Raw genomic sequence first — 20,106 nt, 5'->3', positions numbered from 1 at the left:
GATCAGAGAGGAGACAATTCTCACAGATATCCAAGTATCACATATATTCCAAAATATACGGCAAACTCAGTGCTGTACACAAAATCCCCTGTTGTCACTGGTAGCTGTGAAGGTAACTGACAGCTCCCTGTTTTCTCCTGGTCATTCATCTTCCTACTGTCTGCTGTTCTGCACTTTGGATGGACGCCTTGGAGCAGGAGCTGCTTGCTGTGCTTCCCAGGTGGGATGTGGGCCTGGATGCTGCTTTGCTGCAAATCATTGAAGAATGGCTTAGGATGGAAGGGACCTTAAAGATGACATCGTTTCAAGCCCCATTCCAGGCTGGCTGCCCCCAGCAGATCCAGCTCTAAGTGTGCCCAGCATGCAGCTCACTGTAATGAGCCACTGGAGCCATGAAGAAATAGGAAATCTTTCTAGGTTTTAGTTCTGCTTCTAATGTTAATGTGTTTTCCTGGAGGTCTTCTTTCTGCTTGGGTTGAGTACACAGCTGAATTTACAGTGATGCATTAGAAGCTACACTTATGGCATTCCTTCATTTATCCTGCTTTTAATCCTTGATAATTGAAGTATCACTAATGGCACACCAGTAAATGGGAACTCCCGGAGAGATGAAAGCGAGTGACCCTGCTACCACTGCACTGAATGTAATCCAAAATGAAGGGATCCCAGATCAAACTGCTGTCAATGGGAGACCAAAGGGCTTTTCCCAAGTTATCCCAGTGTGTAATATACACCCTTTTCTATTTCATTCCCAATATCTTTTTTCAAAAGCAGTCATGTAAATTGTGTTCTAATAGTTTGACTTTGGCAAATGTATCCTCCTGCATTTTGTAAAGAGCTGAATGGTGCTTCCCTCGGCACGAACAGCCCGTCTTTAATTGAAATGTAATTGTTTACTAAACCATTCCAACTGGAAAGGAAAATTACTATCATTTTGGTCTGTGCCTGCATACATTAGAGCACCCTTTTACGGGGACTGAATTTAAGGAGAATAGGAACATTATCACAGACGATATACAAACAGAAAGCTATTATCATTAAACTGTCAACTGCAACTGGATTTGGATAACCAGCGTTAGAGGCAGCAAGAAGTATGCAAATGACTTTGAGAATGTATCTGTCAGCTCCGACACTGAGGAACGGGACATGCTTGGGAGCTCTGAGTTTCTGAGCAGTTTATGGATCAGAAGCAAAACGAGGTCATCTTGAGCATTTGCAGTTGTTTCTCGTCTCACTGGCAATGTTTTGCAAAAATGAGGAGTGCTGCTTTACTGTCAGATTCGTTTCTGTCAGGTACAGTCCTAGCATGCAGACATTGTCCTCCCAATGCCTATGGCTGCCGCACTGCCAGGCTCCCCGCTCAGGTGGCTGCCTATTAGTGCTCACATTTTGCAGCTGGGAAAACTGGAAGAGAGTTACCTACCTTAGATGTGACCACGCAGCAAAGCCAGGAAATGTGCCCTGAGGTGAATTCCTTCATTTCTAATTCCTGTCCTGGTGTTTGCCACTGTTCAGCTGCTCCTAATTGCTTCTCTGAATTGTCCTTCGGTTTTAAGAGTGTCAGATGTTCTCCTCCGTGGTGATGCTGTCATATGAAAAGAAGTGCTTACCTGGCCTCTACATCATTGCTGTGGGGCAGATGTGGTGGCCTTTCTGACCATTGGTGTCAGCACCCCATTACCTAATTTTTAACGTCTTGCTATTAAAATTGCAGCCTTCTCTCTTATTTTTCTTTTTTAAGTCCCATCGCTTGTGTAACTCTCACACATAATGTAAATCTCTGGTCTTTAAGTGCTTCATGTGCTTTATGAGACATAGGGCAAATTTGAGTCGGGGGTACTTAGTGTGAGCTAGCACAGCAATTGGGAAGTGAAACAGATGGCTTCAAGTGATTTGAATCTGACCTGGTGTGCTTCAGATTTGCTATGTAAACGCAGAGGTTCCAGCTGGGGGAGTTCTGGGAGGCAGCATCACTCCAGATCCGTGGCATTGTCAGGCTGCAGCACTGAGATGCACTTCAAAGTGCTGCGGATTTATTGTGTGCATCAAGCAGGAGCTGGGAATAGCAGGATAAAAGGCATGTGCTGTGACCTGCTCCACTGAAAAGGACCCAGCAAGGCAGAGTATGGATTTTTATTCCTTTTTGAACTGCGTATGTTCCAGCAAGGCCTCTTTTTAGAGCCTGCAGCTGTCTGAAGGACAGTTGTACAGAAAGGAGGAGGCACGGGGCTCATCGACAGCTTAATTCACACAGCAAGGCTGCTTTTCTTTAAAAACACTAGTAATCCTATTTCAGGTTTGTGGAGCATGGCTTGGCCTGCTTGTGGTTGCTATCAAAGTGGCATGGCTGCACAGCCAAGTCTGTCCGGACCACAGCAAGGCCAACTCTGCTATGTGCGGTAAGCAGGATGGAAGAGGAACTGGCATTGCCAGCACGCATTTGATGCTGTGTGCAGAAGGACTGGTAGCATCTGGTCAGCTCCTGAAGGCACTCAGACTCTCTCATTTAATCTACAGTGGTGGCAGATCCCCCTTCCTCCACTCCTCCAGCACTTCTGTTGGAGCTGCACGAGAAATACCAACAGTTCTGTATGTTTTCATGGAGGGAACCCATGGGAGGAATATTCAACATTTAGGCTGTAACTAGGGCTAATAGGAAATGCTAATTCACATTTCATTCTTTTGATCAGCGTATATTGAATGATAATTACAGTGATAGTAGTTGGCACTTCTGTAGCACCTTTCATCTGAGGCTGTTAAAGTGTTCTGCCAATCTCAATGAATTCAAGCTTGCAGTCACTGTGGGGTTGCAAATTATCATAATGCCTTAAACTAAATGGGGAAACTAAGGTCTGGAAGGATTGTATGACTTTCCCCATCTTTCATAATCTGTATAAAGAAGTTGGGACTGCACAGTAATGCTGTTGGCCATCTCTCATGCGGAGCAGTTCAAGGCATCACTTAAAATGGTGAAAACTATTGCAGCTGCCCAGAGGATGCACCTTACACCATTTGTTTCACAGTTTCACAGTTTGCTCCATTCCATTCTGTTGCAATTGTTTGAATGTTGCCCGCAAAGAGCAACAACCTGAAGCTCTCCCTGGATTCTCCACTGACATACTTGGTATCAATTCTTTACAGTCTTCCAGTTCCAAAGGCTGATTAGAACAGAAGCAAATACCTCCTGCTCATTTCAAAATTACTACCAAGAAAATAACTGGTGGGATTTTAATCCACCTCCTGGAAGTCCAAAAGCAAACACCCTGTGCTAATTAATGGGCTGTGGGAAGGTAAATCTGAGTAGCCTCACTCCAATGGAATGAATAAAAAGTAAAGAGTAAACAAGCAAAGTTTTGCTTTCTTTAAACCTCTCAGACTGTTGGTAGCACTGAGGGAAGAAGAGCATTTACATATACAACTTGACTGTGACCCTTTAATTTATTTCTGGTCACAGATAAAGAACTGCACTGCAGGTACAAAGGGTACGGTAATAAACACATTTGGTTTTCCCACGTTCAGTAGTGCTGATGTTGTGCTTTCAGAAAACAAGTCAAACAGTGCAAGGAATTGATGCTTAGAGGGCCCCAGAGGCCACGAGTGTCCCTCTAATGAGGACCTTAATCTGAATTTTTTTCCCATTTGGAAACATGTGTTGCTTTGTCTCATGGATATTAGACACTAACTTAGATATGAAATTGATTGTAATGGAATGAACAGAAATGTTTTCATTGCCATGGTTAACACCGAGTAGTTCTCATTAAATAATTCCCAAATTTGAACTTAATTTCTGAAATAGATTTTTTTCCTAGACTGAACATGTCTCCTTAACACCCCTAACCCTGCCATATTTAGAGCCATCCTTTCCCACATCTTCTCTGTGGTAAATGGTTCCCATATTGTCTGTATATCCTGATTGGAGCTGTGATGCTGTGGCAGATCAGCTGTGCTGCCCCACTGGAGCTCACCCAGTCCGTGGTAATGGCTGAGCAGAGCTTCCCAGGGTCAGGGCTCTTCCTTTGAGCAGGGCTGCAAGGGCAGATCGTTGCAGTTTGTTATGGAGGCTTCTCCCCCTATAGATCCCATGCAGTGCTGCTGGACACGGGGAGCTTCCTCAGGTGCTGGCAGTGCCGTTCTGAGCCCCACACAGCCGCTTGGAGCCGCTGCTCTGATCTGGACAGTCTCACAATGACACGATCTCATGATACTGGCAGCTGAATAACTTCTTATTGCTGTGGGGCTGCACAGAAACATACGTGCTCAGATGACATTGATTTCTATATACTTTTTTCAAACTTCAGTTGCCTTGGAAACAAGATTCACTTTCTCCTCCACACTGCTGCTATTCCCCAGCTCTGCGTGCTGATAACGAGCAGATCATGGTTATTCTCCCCACCTGCTTTTTCTCCTGGAGGGCAGGATAGCCATGGCTCAGGCATCAAGAGAGACTGGAGAGAGCTGGCAGAGGCTGCAGAGTCATCCCCAAGGTGCTGCGGGGCTCCTGGGCCCTGAATCTCTGCCAGGAACTTTCCGTCTTTATCATCCTCCGTAATTACAGCGGATCATATCTTACCTGCAACACTCTTCAAAGCACTGAGGAAATGAGCTCCAGAACTAATCATATCTTTATTTCCTAAATAGCTCACTGTAGTTATGTATGACGTTCTGCAGAATGGGACTCGCAGCGCTCAGCCTCTGCCTGCCCCGCTCTCCTCCCTTCTACCCCACCAGCTGCCCGATCACACACACCCCCCTGCAGTCTCCTCTAGGACAGTGTAAAAGCTTTCCTGGTGACTCCTGGTCAAATCTAGAAATTCATGAAGATATGCAAATAGTAATGTGAGTGCTGGTGACACTGGAGGCAGATGGGGACCTCAATGGGAGCAAGGAGAGGCTGTACAGCTGGGGCAGAGCTGGGGCTCAGTCTGCAGTGCTTTCTCATGTCAGACACTGAATGCAGCGTCCCTAAGTAATGAGCAGGACTCAAAACAGTTAAGTTATAAATGAAGGAGAATTAAACTTGCCTGATAGAGCTGAAATTTCCTGCTGGGTGACAAAGTTCTGCTTTAAAGATCTGCTGAGACCCCAATGCGGCTGTGCTGCTCACAGTGCCTGCTGTACTGTTCTGCAGAGGCATAAAGCAACAATGACCATCATTTTTATCTCCAGTTCTTCAAGGATATATTTGTTTTGCTTTATATCTCTGACAACTTTCCAGATGGGTATCCTAAGAAACATCAGTGTCGTGTTCTGCTACCTCCCATCACTGCCTTAACCTGAAGGTTAAGGTACAAGCTTAGGAGGAAAAAGAAGGGAGTAAATGTGGGCAAAATAGAAAGGAGTCTTGGATTGGTTTCCATTTGAGTTTAAATTGATGAGTGAATATTTGTGATTTCATCTGAAAAAGTGAAACCACTGTCAGCTTTTCTACTTTGTTTTGCACAGAGGGAGAGGAAGAGACTTCAGCTGCAGCCTGTGGATGTGTGTGCTTCTGGGATCCAGTCCTGTTGTAGCTGGGAAGGGCTGGGAGGTGTTGTGAACTACTTTGCCAATATATAAAACTACCTGAAGTTGTCCATTTCTTTGTGGTATGGTTTCAAGTAAAGAAAAAATTCTTCTACCCCATCCTCATTATTATTGCCCATCTTATGCTGTCTCAATTTAAAAAGCTGTCTGATCCATGTGTCGTTATGGACAGAAAACCCTTTGAAATCAAGGTCCATATGCTCCTATAGCCATCGTGTGGGACATATTTATTCCCCCATTGCAATGTTTCTCCTTCTCACAGAGCTGTAAGCAGAAGGTGAATCAGACTGAAACACTCAACAAGTTTTCTTAGGTTGTGAGATTGGGACAAAGGAGCATCATCTTACCTGCAGTGCCTGGGAATTCACTTGTCTTTAGAGGCAGCACAGGAAAAATACAGGACCGACGTCCTGTGTGAGTTACAGGAGATATTCAGTGCACCTTCATGTAACTGAACATCTTTGTTTGCTTGCAGATGTGATTATTGCTGGATACAGATGCTGCAATTTAAGATTCAGAAATGTGGGGGAAGTCTTTGGAACCGAGAACATCTGCATGAAGCAAGAGTTTTGTTTTTAAATGAGGGACTTTTACTGCAAAATTGCACACAGAATTCAATCTCTACCTTAAAAAGACAATATTTGTTTAAGTCCAAACATATTCTCTACTACCTGCTTTTCAAACTGCCCTGGTCCAGCATCTGGCTTTGTAGGAAATGTGTTATTAAAAACACACAGGATTTGTCAGTGAAGATGCAGTGCGTTTACCATTCTGTAGACTGGTCTTCAAAGCTGTGGAAAATGAGGTTATCCCTTCCAGTATTTGCTCTACGCAGAAGATTTCAATTGGAAGGGAGTGGGAAGGAGCCTGATAACCAGATACAGTGTGATATCCCTGTGCTGCTCCTTGGCTGTAAATCAAAGTAGGGCATGTATGTATAAAACACACTTATGAAGCATTTTATTCTGTATCACATAGCAAAAGTGGGCTTTAAAAGAGAACATCGATGTAAATAGAATTATGGAGACAGATTTCTCATCTCTCTTATGTTTATTGCTCATTTTGGGGAACTCTGATACCCACTTTAACATGAGGCAATGTATTTAAGTACCCAGAGTGCTGGTGCAGGAATGAAGCACTCCTGAGAAGTAATCCTGGCTTTGCTGCTTATCTGCCATGCAGTCAGTGCAGCAAATCACTTGGACGCATGTGCCTTGAAAGCTGTGCTGCCCGTATCCCACCAGGAAGGAGCTGCATGCTGCTGGGGCTGTGCTTCCTACTGCCCCGCCGTGCTGCCTTGTTGTCACACAGTGAGCTTGTTGAAGTGTGGATCTTCCTCTGAACACACTAGGATACATTAGGATATATATTAGGATATGTATTAGGCATATTTGCTTTTCTGGTATTGTAAAAGACTTAAGTTGACCTGATTTATACAAACCACTTCTTTCCTTAAATCGAAGGGCGGTGATTTACCATGGCTATCGTACGTGAGCAAAGTACCCGATATGAACAGATGGAGCCCAATGGTCACTCACCCTTCAGGGTTCTGCCCTACAGTGCCAGATATGAAGCACAGCTCCTGCAAACTGCTGAGCATCCTGAGCTGTGGCTGAGCAACTCTCCAGCTCCATCCTGGTGCGCCGTGCTCAGGCTGCAGGTGTTACAGACCTGCAGGTGTTTTTCCTTGGATGCCCTCTATCAAAATTCTGAGTGACGGAAGCCGTCAATCTTTGCTGAGTTTGGCTGTTTCTCATGCCTGAATGGGGTCACCAAGCATCCCAATATACAGTCCTACCATGTGCTATAAATTCTTTATCTGTAGTGAAATGGCTACTTATATTTTAAAACCAGAATGAATGTAATGATTCACGGCCGATACCGAGTGTTTAAGTCATTACTGAGCTACTAAAAGTATTGTAAAAGTTTGGATTTATGGGAGTGTGAATAATTTGGTGTCAGCTGGGGGTTATTCCTTGTAATCTAAAAGGCACTCATTCTCCCTGTATCTGAGCTTTCAGAAATATTTACCAGATTGGAATCTGTTGCTTTCCATTGTAAAATAAATCTCCTGTGCATGCAGTGCATGGGAGAGGGTAAATGTGAAACTTACTGCGTTTAATGAATGTTGAATACTTAAAGCTCCCTATATCATAAGCAGGAGAAGCCTCTGAGCTCATTGGAAATGTGCCCAATGTTTAATAGCAGTTCAGCTGTGCACCTCCTGGGGTTGGGGGTTATGTTTGCAGCCACTTCAGCTCTCATAATGCTAACCCAAAGACAACGAGTCTTAAAAAAAGACGCATAGAAAACTGCTGTAGGATATCTTAGGAGTCCAGAAGTTAGCTTTTACCTGCAGCTTTCCACCTGGTGTTGGGTATCTACTGGAAATCTGGGTGCTTCCTTGGCATCATGTTGGATGTCAGACCTGTGGTGGCTGTGCTTTTTGAGAAGCTGTGTCCAGAAGAGTCACAGGCATGGCCACCATTCTGCAGATCAGAGCTGCCATTTCTAAACTGCAGGCAAGGTGATCGCTCAGCTCGTGCAGCCTCATATGCAAGGTGCCATAAATGCGTGCAGCCCACAGCCATTGTACTGGTTAAATAAGGAAACTGTTTTATCCCATTGAATTTCTCCCCCAGGTGACATCCTTGCTTGGCTCACCTAGGCAGTTTGTTTCTTGTTGCTCTTCTCTTTGGGTAAATAGCTGTTTTTGTTCTTCAAGGTTACTTGCATTCTGCTTGTATCTCTGTTTCTGCATCATTCATCCCTGATTGCTCAATTACCCTTCTCCCACCTTCCTAAGGAATATTTATGTTTCTGGGTTGGATATGAAATGTTGACAGTATGATAATTATGGAAATGTGAACAAATAATCCAGAGTAGTGTGGTTTTGTTTTAATAGGAGAACAAAAGAATCCAAACTGAAGAATGGGGTGATCCCTGAATAACGATGGCTGTTGAAGTGCAGCTGCTTGCAAGATCCTTTTTGGCAGTTTCATTCCTGCACTCAGACTGTTAATGCACTGCTGTTCCTTGTGGACACTGCAGGTGTCATTAGTGCTGGTGCAGACAGACATTTCTGGTTGTGTTACCAGAGGGCTTTGGCGTGCTGAACGTTTTGGTAGTTCTCTCATCAAGGACCAAGGGCGTGTGCTGGCTGGGGGTGACCATTTCAGTCTTTCCCTGTTAGTAAAGAGCAGAAAAGAACAGAGTGAAATTCTGCAAAGCAAATTCCAGCTGAATGTCAGGAGAAATGACCTGAGAGAAGAGGTGTGGGCTGGGAGCTGCCAGGTGCGGTGTTATCCCTGCAGGGCAGTGGGAGAAGATCTGTGACCAGGATATTTTCAACAAGAAAGTTGCAATCTATACAAGAATAGAACATTAGCAGCAATCCCTTATTGACCAGAGATGGAAAAAAGACGTTATGTGTTGAAGTTACTGCTTCTTCTATGTGTGATGCGTTGATACTTGCGTGTATTAGATTTGCCATATTCTTAATTAACCCTCAGTGCCTCTCATTTGACATAATTTCAGTTTCTATGACCTACGCAGACCCATACTGTCCCTCTGGTAACCTTTGGGACTTCAACACATCTCCATCTGATTTTTCAAATGGACAGAACCAAGTATTTCCAATGACACTGCAAATGTGATTAATCTTTTGCCATAGAAGGGCAGTGTTGCTAAGCAGCACTTACCAACATGGGTTGTTTCTCACATTCCCAGGCTGCTTTCTGGCCTGGCTCACTGGCATGCCCTCAGCAGTGTTATGTACTGTATCTCTGTGTTTACTCTCAAACTCTGGATGCCCAAGGACATTTGCCCACAGCACGTGGAGCAATGTGATTTGAGCTTTTATTGCAGTTGTTGAGCATGCAATATTCCTGTAGCTGTTTTTTTCTCATTCCTTTTTATCCTATTTCCAAGATGCTTGAGTCTCCAAGGGGCTTTCCTGTCCCTTTGGAATAATGCTTGAATGTTACCGTCAGTCAGAGCAAGCTGGTGGCTCATGGATGGATCTTGCTAAGTGTCAGACAGGATTGTTGCTGGCAGCTGGGTGTTTCCATAGGGGCTTACAGGATGGCTGGGATGGCCCCGAGGTTTCTGAAATAAAACAGGGAAAGGTACATGGAGGGGCTTCTCACCCACTTGAATGAAGATGTGCCTTTAGTCCCCTCTGAACACATAGGGTGAGACACGTTAATCTACGTGTGAATTTCGGAGCCAAGAGATAATAAACCAATTTGGTTTTCCTTTTAAGTTTCCTTGCCCTTTCCTTGGGGTTGCATATTAGGCAAGCCTTATCATCTGGAACAGGCTGTTCTTTGCCATGTAACCATACTGTGGGTACGTCAGTTGATAAACCTGCAACAACTTACCTTCTTAAGGTTAATTCAAGGATTCTTATGGGTCTGCTGTTGTCCTGCTCCAAATGACACTGCAGCTGAGCAGCTCCTGCATGCCACGTGCCTGAGTGCAAACAGACCCTATGGCAGCCCTGTGTGTGCCACCACCTCCTGAATAGAGCCCTTCATGGCATCTGACAGGAGGAGAATTGGGTGATAGGAAAATAACTTCTAACTTGCAAGTTCAAATCAAAAGACAGGACAAAAATAATTTATAGATGAAGTGTTTGAAAGGATACGTATACTTACAGGCACGTGCCTCTGAACAAATACAAAATGTTTGATCCATAAAGGTCAATGCTGTACGTGAAATTCCCTCCTTTCTTGTATCAATGCCAGGAGACCACTCAGTGGATTACTTCAGTTCTCGAGCTTCCAGGAAACACATTTGATGCCTGAACTCCCCCTCAGCTTTTTATGGCCCTTGTAGTAGTTTAATGCAGTCATGCTCTACAAGGAGAACAGTGGAGATGCACACTTAAGTGTCTTTACCTGGTAATGAACAATATGAAATGCCATCTGAAAAAAACCTTCCTTTTATCTTGAAAGCTAAGCCTAACATGGAGTAGCTGTAGAAACAGGTAAACTCACTTTTGTTGTACATTTATGGCTATAAGAAGACATTAGCATTGGCAAGGTCCTACTTGGATCACAAATGCAAGTATAAATTATCCATCCATAGAACCTCAGTAAAAGGGTAATTCTGTGGGCTGTGATGGATGCTGAGCAAGACCAGCAAAAAAAGACGATTCCAGCCATAAAGAAGTTTAATATTGAAAATAAGAAAAAAACGTATAAACAAACAAACAAAAAAAGACAGGACCAGTAGAAAAGATTTATACCTCTAAATGTATTCTCACCATATAGTAACTATGGGCACCTAGTATGAAATACCCCATCACACAGTTATACTTCAGCACGTACTTATTGTGGCAATTTCTTTATTAAGAGTAGCAAGAAGATACTCTGACATGCTCTCAAGGCCCCTCCAGTTGAGATCCACTTCAACTGAAACAGAAAGTGATGGAAGAAGGATAAAAATAGCCCCATCTGTTCACTGCTTCCTGCGACTCATCTTTACATTGTTTGTTCTGCGTGGTCTTTGGATAAGAGCATTAAGAAGGACTTCTGTCTGCTTCTGCAGTGTCCCCATCAGACCGACCCTCCGCACTCCTTGGCTTTGCCCACGCGTGCCCTGTCTGCGTTGTGCTGGGTTGTTGTGCTTGGAAAATGCTGACAGGCGCCAGGACTCCTCCAAACAAAGGCCTGCTGGAAGCTTCAGTTTGATTTATCGACATGTGTTGTTGTTGTTTTTTAATTTCACATATATTGTGTTTCCATGGTGCTGACTTTTTGCCTTTAAAACTTTAACATGTGGGTTTACTGCAAATGAACGTTAATGCTGTGGGAGTCAGACCCAGACACATGAGACTTGTGGAGTTACTTTATACTTAATAAAACAGGAGCTCAAGAGGCAAACAAGGCTTTGCATCCTCATTGCTGCACTCAGCGTAGCAGCCCTCCCTTCTTCTCTCTTCCCAGTTTGTTCATCCTTGGCCCAGGGCCTAGGGAAGTACACAGCTCCTGCTTCTCACGGGTGTGCAGCTCTGATCAGCTTATATACGTATGCTTTTCAAGTATCATAATATTCAGATATTGTGATATAATCAAATGTTCTTTCAGGGTCTTGAGTACTTGGAAATGCCAGTTGATAAACAGGAAGAATTAAAATGAAAATCTCACCTTCTTCCATCTGTGACAAAGATGACAGCATCAGACTTTGGGTTTGTCCAAATATGCCCAGAATACCCCAAGTCACAACAGACTTAATTGTCCTGCTTTGAGCAGTGGATGTCCTGTTCTAACTTCAATAGCAGCGCCTGTGATTGAGCAATTCCTCAAAAGGATTTGTTTTGCTTTCTTTCTTTGTGTCTTATTATAACTTCAGTCAGCTCTTCTGATTAGGGCAATTGTATTCTGGGCTTGAGGATGTCAGAGTTAGAACTGCAGAAGCAGAACAAGAAAAGCAAAGCTGTTGCCCTCAAAAAGCGAAATCATTTGTCTGCACAGGGAGAGCTGTGCTCCACTCTTTACTATTGTGATCGCTGAGTTCTGTGCCACATTCCTGTGTGGGCTGTGATGCCCGGATAACTTCCACACAACTGTGCAGGTTTGCGTGGTGCTGTTCCTGACCGGAATGGTCTCCTCCTCTCCACTGGCCCTGAAAGATCTTCTCATCTTGCACTGAAGTTAGGCTGTGCAAGAGATGAACTTACTTACATGGCTGGTAGCTCTGCTGGCTTCCAAGAAGGTATTTCAATATTTACTCGTACCCCATGCCTAAAAGGAAGGTGCTGTGGGCCTGAGATTCACTTCCTTGTATTCAAGAAGAACCTGAAAAATCATCTGGGCTAAACAAAAGCAGCTCTGTACTAAAGGAAGCAGAAATGATGTCCTCATTTGTGCAGACTCTGCACTGAAGGAGCCCAGAGGTGCTCAGCTCACAGTACAGCACAGCCCGCTCTGCTCTGCCCAGCTGTGACTGCAGGTGGATGGATGGAGCACCTCCAGTGGTTTCCTGCCCTTGTAACGCCTGAAGGGATTCTTTGGCTCTTCACATTCTGTTTGTTGTCATTTAGTGCAGTCTATTAACTTCTTCTCAATGAAACCTTCCAAGTTAGTGTTCTAATTTTTTCTAGCTGTAGATGCTGCCCACACGTTGGAAGGCACAGTTCTGCCCTAGACAGCTCACAGTATAAACTTAAAAGAATATAAAAAACATGCAACAGAAAGGGCTTAAAGACTTAAATTAATGGAACTCTCAAGAATGCAGCAAGGCTAGAGGAGCAGGCGATGCTTGCAGGGTAGGATTAGCCTCATTCATCTGGAGATCAGAATCAGATGGTCTTTAAAGTCATAAATGAAGAAGAAATGGATGATGCATTTATGATCTCACCAGGAAAGCACGGCAGTCACACCCCAGGTCAGATTCTCTCTCTGTTGTCTTTGTGGCAAGTGAGTTCCTCTCTGTACTTTTTTTTTCCTTACCCCATCCAAAAATTATGGGATGCAGTAACACACACGTGAGAGTTGCATGCACAATGGAGGTGCACAGCATTGCTACAGCATTGTAATTTGTCAGCATTAAAAAGCCTGACACCTTGTTCTCCCAATGAAGCAAGCAATGAAAACTGAAAACGGCAGAGTGTGATCTCCTTCTGGTAGCAATGAACGTAAAAACAATGTGAAACAGAAGGAAAGTAATGTCTTATTGCAACCCTAACTTCTAATTTCCAGATCCTGCACGAATCATCTAACAGTTGTTGAGATGTGACATGTAAGATAGGGAAAGAAAGCGACGATCATTTCTTACAGCAAGTCATTGCATTTTTCCTTCTCAATTCCCTTCCTGAGTTGGGGATTTTAACAAGTCCTCAATAACACCATGACCCGGCTGTGCCTATTCTGTCCCTGCTATAAGGACTGGCACGTAGGCAGCAACCACTCAGCAGTGGCATTAGGAAAATAATGGCCAGGTGCAGGTTTGTGTTTGTGTGCTTTTGTGCCTTGGCAGGGCTCCTAGCAGGCAGCCAGCAGCCTGACCTGGCCAGGACAGGAACACAAAGGGCTGATGGCTGAGGATGATGTTGGCTGAGGGCAGAGCAGAACAGAACATAGTTCGGCAATGGTCTGGGCATTGGAGGAGGACATCCCCAGATGTGCTGTTTTGGAGCCACATCAATCCCTCTTTCTGCACTTTCTGATGTTTCTCTATACCATACAAACGTTATCTGATGGTACTCTTTGGGATGACCTTCGGTGCTGTTTGCATTCTGTTAGGGTGAGATGCAATGGCCTGCACTGTGCACCGTGCTATGGCAGCGTGCAGACGGCTCCCAGGGTAGGACTCAGCTCACGTGGAGGTGTGTTGTGCACCTCATCTGTAGGCGAAGTGGAGCTTAATGAATGCAAAGCACCTCTGGATATCTGCATGTCTGAAATTCCTGCTGCACTTACAGGAAGGTCACATCCACAACAAGTGCCACACAAACCGCCCCGGGGCATCCCGCAACACGAGGAGGACAGGATGTGCCCTGTGACTGTGCTGGGTGGGGAAGGAGAGTTTAAATAGCACCAACAAATGACAGAATGGGTAGAAGTCAGGCTGCGATTATCCTCCTGCTAAACATGTGAAGGGTATCGGTTCTAAAAGGGAGCTGCTAAAGGCCCATCTGACCTATGGCCACTGCTGGAGGCTGCCGGGAGGAGCTGCCCGGGGCTCAGGGATGGAGGGTTCGGCTGCAGAGCTGCCTGCGGGAAGGTGCCCGCTCCTCCCTCCATCCCATACATCGGTCAGAATCGGGGCTTTTTGCAGTGGATGTCTCACTCCCTCTCCTGGGGATGGAATGGAGGGGATACGTGCGGGACCTCGGGATACGGGCTGTCCCAGAGATCGGCCTCAGCGGCTGCTCATGGCAGCACATGAAGGGATGTAGGGATGCCCCTTTCGGCTCCGCTGCCAAAGCCCCACTCGTGTTCCCAGCGCCGCCCGCCGTGCCTGACCCACGCAGGCTGTTTTCTGCTGTAAATGCTGGACGCCACAGCAGTGTTTGATTTTTACTGCCTTATTTAGCCAAGAGATTAAACGTAACGTTCAGGTTACGTCGGACATCATTAACTCGTAACAAAAATCAAATAGCACAGCTGCCAGGTTTCCCATTAAACGTCTCTCGGCGGCGTTACAGCGGAGCAATCCGGGCTCCGTGGCTCCGTGTCTCGCCCTCCCGCACAGACAGCAGCGCTCCGCTCCTCCCGCTCAGGTGCCGCTCCCGGAGCCGCGCACTGCGGGGCTGCGCGGTACCGACCGCGCCCGGGGACAACTGTGACGGCGGGGGGCGGGGGGGGTCGGCAGGGAGGGAAGTTGTTGCCCTGGGCGGGTGGTGCAGGCGGTCCAGCCTCCCCAGAACCCCCCATCACCCCCATAACCCTCTATAACCCCCCCCCCGTGCGCTCGCCTTGTCTCTCCGACAGGATTTTGATGTGAGCAGATGGTTGCCACGGTAACTGCGGCCCCGGAGCCCCGCGCCGCCGCAGCGCCCGGCCGGGCTGAGCACGGGGATCGCAGGCGGGCAGCAGGCAGCAGGCCGGGGATCCTGCCGGGAGTAATATTTAGTGTTCTTGTCTCACCCCGCAGGGGTTCCTCAGCCGTCGGCTTAAAGGCTCCATCAAAAGGACAAAGAGCCAACCGAAGCTCGATAGGAACAGCAGCTTCCGGCACATCTTACCTGGCTTCAGGAGCGTGGACAATGAGAGGTGAGCAGCCGTACCTCGGGGCACGGCGGGATGGGATGGGATGGGATGGGATGGGATGGGATGGGATGGGATGGGATGGGATGGGATGGGATGGGATGGGATGAGATGGGATGGGATGGGATGGGATGGGATGGGATGGGCACGCCGCTTTTTGCAGCCTTTGTTAATGCCACGCTCATCTTATTGGGAGCAACGGCACATCTGTGCTAGAGGTGGACTTGCTTAATTGCGTTAGGGGTAATTTTAATGTGTTGGCAAGCACACAGTGCGAGCTCTCCCTTTTTAGGTTGATTAGAATGCACTGAGGTGCCCATCTGATGGGCTTTCCTCTCCCCAGTACACCCAAAGTTGATGCTCTGGCACAGGAATAGCACGGAGATGTAGCAGCCGCTGAGCGCTACGGGCATGGGAGGAAGGGAGGGAGCAGCACCGGCTCAGCCCTTGTATGGACAATAACAGCCGTGATGTTCCCTTTCCCCTTTCCCCCTTCCACACCTGCTCAGCCCTGTGTCTGTCTGCTCCCTGGCAGCCCATGGCAGGGAGCTCTGTGGTGTGGGTTGGCCGGTGGTGGAGCAAACTGCCCATAAAATAAAGGGGAAATGAGACCCGGTGGTTATTTTTCAGCTCGGTTAGGTGAAGCTCTGCAGTGGGTTTGTGTGTGTTTGTGTGCATACATTTGTGTGGGTGCGTGCGTGAGACAGCCACACATCTCGGGATAAACTTGTGTGTGAATGCACACACAGAGAGGGCAGGGTTGGTTTGATGGGCCCCGCTGCCAGCAGCACACAGAGGTGTTGCTTCCAGGGGGAAGGTCCTGCGGTCTTACATGAATCTATTTAGAGAATGACACACAGGTACTGAGGTGCCAGATAAGCTCTGTCTGAAAAATATGGCAAATCTGGCATACATGGATGGCATCGTTTTGTAGCAGTGGGATTATAAAACATTAGGGCGGCACTTTGGGACCCACTGAGCACAGGTTTCACTTTCAGTCACAGCATGAACAACTTCTTCCTTTTAGCTGTCCTCGCCCACTGGAGGGGCCAGGAGCTGCTCAGTGTTTCTGAAATCTGGGTTTGTCTTTAAATGAAGCTTTTTCCTGCTGGATTTAGCAAGTGGAAGCATTGTGCTGGTCAGTGCAGGGAAATATTGCAGAGGCAGAGTCACAATTTTGTGCTGCGGATTTCACAGCTGCTCCAAGCAGGGCTCTGTGTTCCACATGGAGGATGAGTGAGGGCAGCCGGGGATCTGCCCAGTGCTGCTGGGCGCCCCGAGGTGGGCACAGAGGGGGCACACAGGGCAGCATTTTCCCTCCCCATAGATGAGTTTTGTTTCATTCTGGCAGTGTAGGACATGGGAACAAACTGCTTTGGCCAGCCCTGGAGTCAAAGTCGTTTTCCTAAATTCAGCCTGTGATTTCCCTGCTGTCCCTGAACAAGAGCCCTGCCACATGCCGGGCAGCGTCCTTCCTGATGGAGTGCATGTACCACAACTTTTCTCTGAAGGAATTCGATGAGTGGCTGTAGTGCATTTTCATCATATTAATTCAAATGTGGATTAGAGGAGTGGTAGCATTTGTCAGCTTTGAACAAACCTTAAGGATTTGCTTATCTGAGTATTTAGAAACTGAGAATGAAGGGCTTCAGCCATCACCCAGGCTTCGTCTGTGATCTGCAGACACGCCGCCGTCTGCAGGGAGCCGTCTGACGCTCAGTAGATTCTGGCATTGAGCTTTCCCAGCACTGTCAGGTCAGTGGGAGTGAGCTGGTTTCCTTCTGCAGAAGTCCTTGGCCGTAGGTACAGCTTTGGGAGAGGTGAAAGAAAGCAGCTGTTGGGCTTCTCAGCGACACACCTATGGCTTGGTTACGGAGATAATTCTGTCTTCCTGAACATTCCCGTGTCGATTAAAATGCACGATGCATGCAGCTCTGTGTACGAAGGGGCTTGAATCTTTACATCACTCTCATTCGGTTTGTGCCGTGCTTCCTTATCTCTCTTGAAATCTAAGAAACGCTTCAAAGAAGCATCTGCTATCAGCATTGCTTCCTAAATATTTGATTCCTGACTCCATCTTGTATCGAAGCTGACTGTCTGCAAACTCCTGCTTTTCTCATGGAAATAACCATTGTAACAACATTCTGTTTTGGAGCTTGGTAGAATTTTTGCGAGAGATGCCATAGCAGAAATGAGTCGTGCAATAAATGCAGACAAAGCCCTTGAGGTTAAGTATTGAGCTGCAGTTGCAGTAGATCACAAATAATTGTTACCTGCGTTCTGTATATCTGAACTGGTGCTGTGCAATATCTCCTCGTATCCTTATTTTTGCATTTCTTGCATGTGCTGTTCATCCTGCTGTGCACAGCAAGTGTGTATGGATACACGAGGTGTGCACAGATGTGCACAGACAACCAGCGAGGTGGATGTGCCATGTATGTAGAGAATGTGAATGTATCTGTGTTGGAAAAATGCAAACATTAAATTCATCATGTAAATTTCAAATGGCACATGATTACGGTGAGGAATTTGTACAGTGTGAGCTTTATAACAAAGCAAAACGAGGGAATATCTGTAAACACTGGAAATGTCACAGAAAGTCTCAGTGGCAGCACTTCCAAATCACCTTGTTGGTTTTGTGTCTGCGCTCCTCCATAGCTCACAGCAACACAAAGGGGGCAGGCAGGTTCCCAGAAGAGCCTCACCGAGCTGCTTGTACAGAACGAATTCCTGCAGCCCCGAGAGGAGCTGACAGCTCTGCTGTGTGTGGGGTTCATCTCTGCAGTGCTGCTGTGCTATTTGATGGGGTCCTACTGAGATCTGCTGTGTGCATGCGAGGTCTGAGCAGCGCCAGGAAGTCTGACAGTGCCGCCTTAGGAGAATCCTGGGCAACTTCTTTTTGTCTGTAGAGAACATCTGAGAAATTGTCCGAGCAGCGCGTTAAAAGAACACACTGATAATGAGGATATCTCAGGGCATCTGATTTTCACGCTGATTGAGAGGAGATTGATTTGCAAAAGGAGGAATAAGCGTTTGGTGATGCCTTCAAGTGATGGCCGGGCTCACCACAGTGCGGCTGGACACATCTCTCTGTCCTTTCACATACTGATGTTCTTCTTGGAGCCTTGTAACAGCAATGGGGTACAGTGATTGGTTGTGAATAGAAGCAGTATCACAGAAGGTCTGGTGTGAGAGCTGTGTGCATCTGGTACAACCCATTGGTATAAATGTGAGATTGCAAGGAGGACTGTGGGATGGGCGCTCCTGAAAGGTTTTGTTCCCACAGTCACTTGTTAGAGCTAGAAAAAGGTGCTGTTAAAAACGCTTTTTGCTAACAGTGTGTCCCGCATCCGGACTTATTACAGCAGCTAACGAAGTTGTTATCATGGAACGCTGAATGTTTGTCTTTGTAGGGGCCTCTCTGGAATCAGGCACAAATCAAACGTTTGGCAGATGGATTGTCCTTAATTGGACCCACATTTCTGCTATGGAATAGGGGCTGGAGCAAATTCCTATGTTGGGCTGTGGGCACACAGAGCAGGCCTGGAGAACTGAGAGAAGGTTATTCTGCTGCACTTGTTAATTGTGTTGTTTGGGTATTTGGATTGTTACATCAGTGCTGAGAGGAGAGGGACACAGAGTCACTTTATGGGATGAAAGATGGGCACTCTGTGTAACTCATTATTCTGATGTAATCCTGGCGCTGATGGCTCCTAAGGACGCCTTTTCTCAGTGTGCTGTGTTCCTTCAGAGCTAAGGGACACTCAATTAGCAGCATTTGGGATTATTCTGCAAGCTTTTGTGTTGGTTGTTGTTTGCGTAATTCCAGAAGATAACGCTCTGTTTATGGTTTTTTCTTGGCACTACAAAAGTCTGAGCATACGGCAGGTTGTTAAATGAGCCTCAGCCTGGGAGGGGCTGCAGCCATGCTTTGGTAACACCATGGCCACGACTCCCTCTATCCAACTCTTATGGCATACAAGACACATACTGCAGTACATGTAACTCCTGGTGTAGCACCAATGCAGTCTGCTCCATGGGTTCATAAAGTTTATTTTGATGCAATAGGAGAGCATTAAGAACTTCTCTGTACTCACACAGTAAAGTCAATTTGTGGGTTCTCGTCAGGTCTCATTATCATTTGTCTATTCCCAACAATCCTGATAGACCAAATACTTTTAGTCATGATGAAGTTAGTTGATGCGAATAGGGTGACTGCTGCATTATAGAGCATGCAGAAGTGGCCTTGTTTCCTCTGGGAAAAGGAATGAGCCCCGCACTGAGCGGGCCATGGGCAGAGCCATGCGTGGAGCTTGTGGCTGCTTCTGGCTCCTTAGCTGAATGGCATCGGCTGTGCAGTGTTCTAAGTGGGAAGAACTGGAACAGCAGGTGCAAGGTGGAGGTTTTTTGTGATAATGCAGATATTTTGAGAAAGCACCACCAAGTTTGTACATGGAAACTATTCTGCACTGTCAGCCATACCTGGAAAGCAAAATGTGATGTGTTGCAAAGTGGAGCGGGAGCATCCAGTGGGTACCAGCATCTGTGCTACAGTGCAGAGGTAACATCTGTTCTCACTCCACCTCACCGCCAGCAAACAAGTGCAGCTCAGGTAATGGGGAACAGGCTGAGGTGTGCTGCCCACACAGAGTATCGCATTTATGTCAAGGCAACCTTGGCTGGGAATGTGCAAATCAACCTTTTAATGGGATTCCTCGGCAAAGTATTTCTTGAACCAGAAAGTTAATTACTGATCTCCAGTTAATGGCTGTGTTCGGAAGCTACAGTGAAATCAGAGATGCAGGAGGAAGTGATCCCTTCTCCACACAACCATTACGTCACTCATTGCGGTTACAGGAAGTTTAGG

At 46.4% G+C, this 20,106-nt stretch overlaps 1 protein-coding gene across 11 annotated transcripts in view; it reads left to right on the top strand.

Moving 5' to 3' along the window:
* The window catches only part of DAB2IP (DAB2 interacting protein), a 155,657-nt gene that overhangs the window by 54,980 nt on the left and 80,571 nt on the right, over nt 1-20,106 (top strand). For 8 of the 11 annotated variants that reach the window (XM_015878974.3, XM_085520864.1, XM_015878976.3 and 5 more), the window contains exon 3: nt 15,127-15,245. In XM_015878974.3, coding sequence (XP_015734460.2) covers nt 15,127-15,245 — 119 coding nt within the window. The other 3 variants (XM_085520871.1, XM_015878985.3, XM_015878981.3) reach the window with 3 other exon arrangements.

Source organism: Coturnix japonica, chromosome 21 (genome assembly GCF_054131305.1).
Source record: "Coturnix japonica strain WE chromosome 21, WE-NBRP24, whole genome shotgun sequence".
Lineage (NCBI taxonomy): Eukaryota > Metazoa > Chordata > Aves > Galliformes > Phasianidae > Coturnix > Coturnix japonica.
Note: the sequence above shows the minus strand (reverse complement) of the source record. Positions and strands in the feature narration are given on the sequence as shown.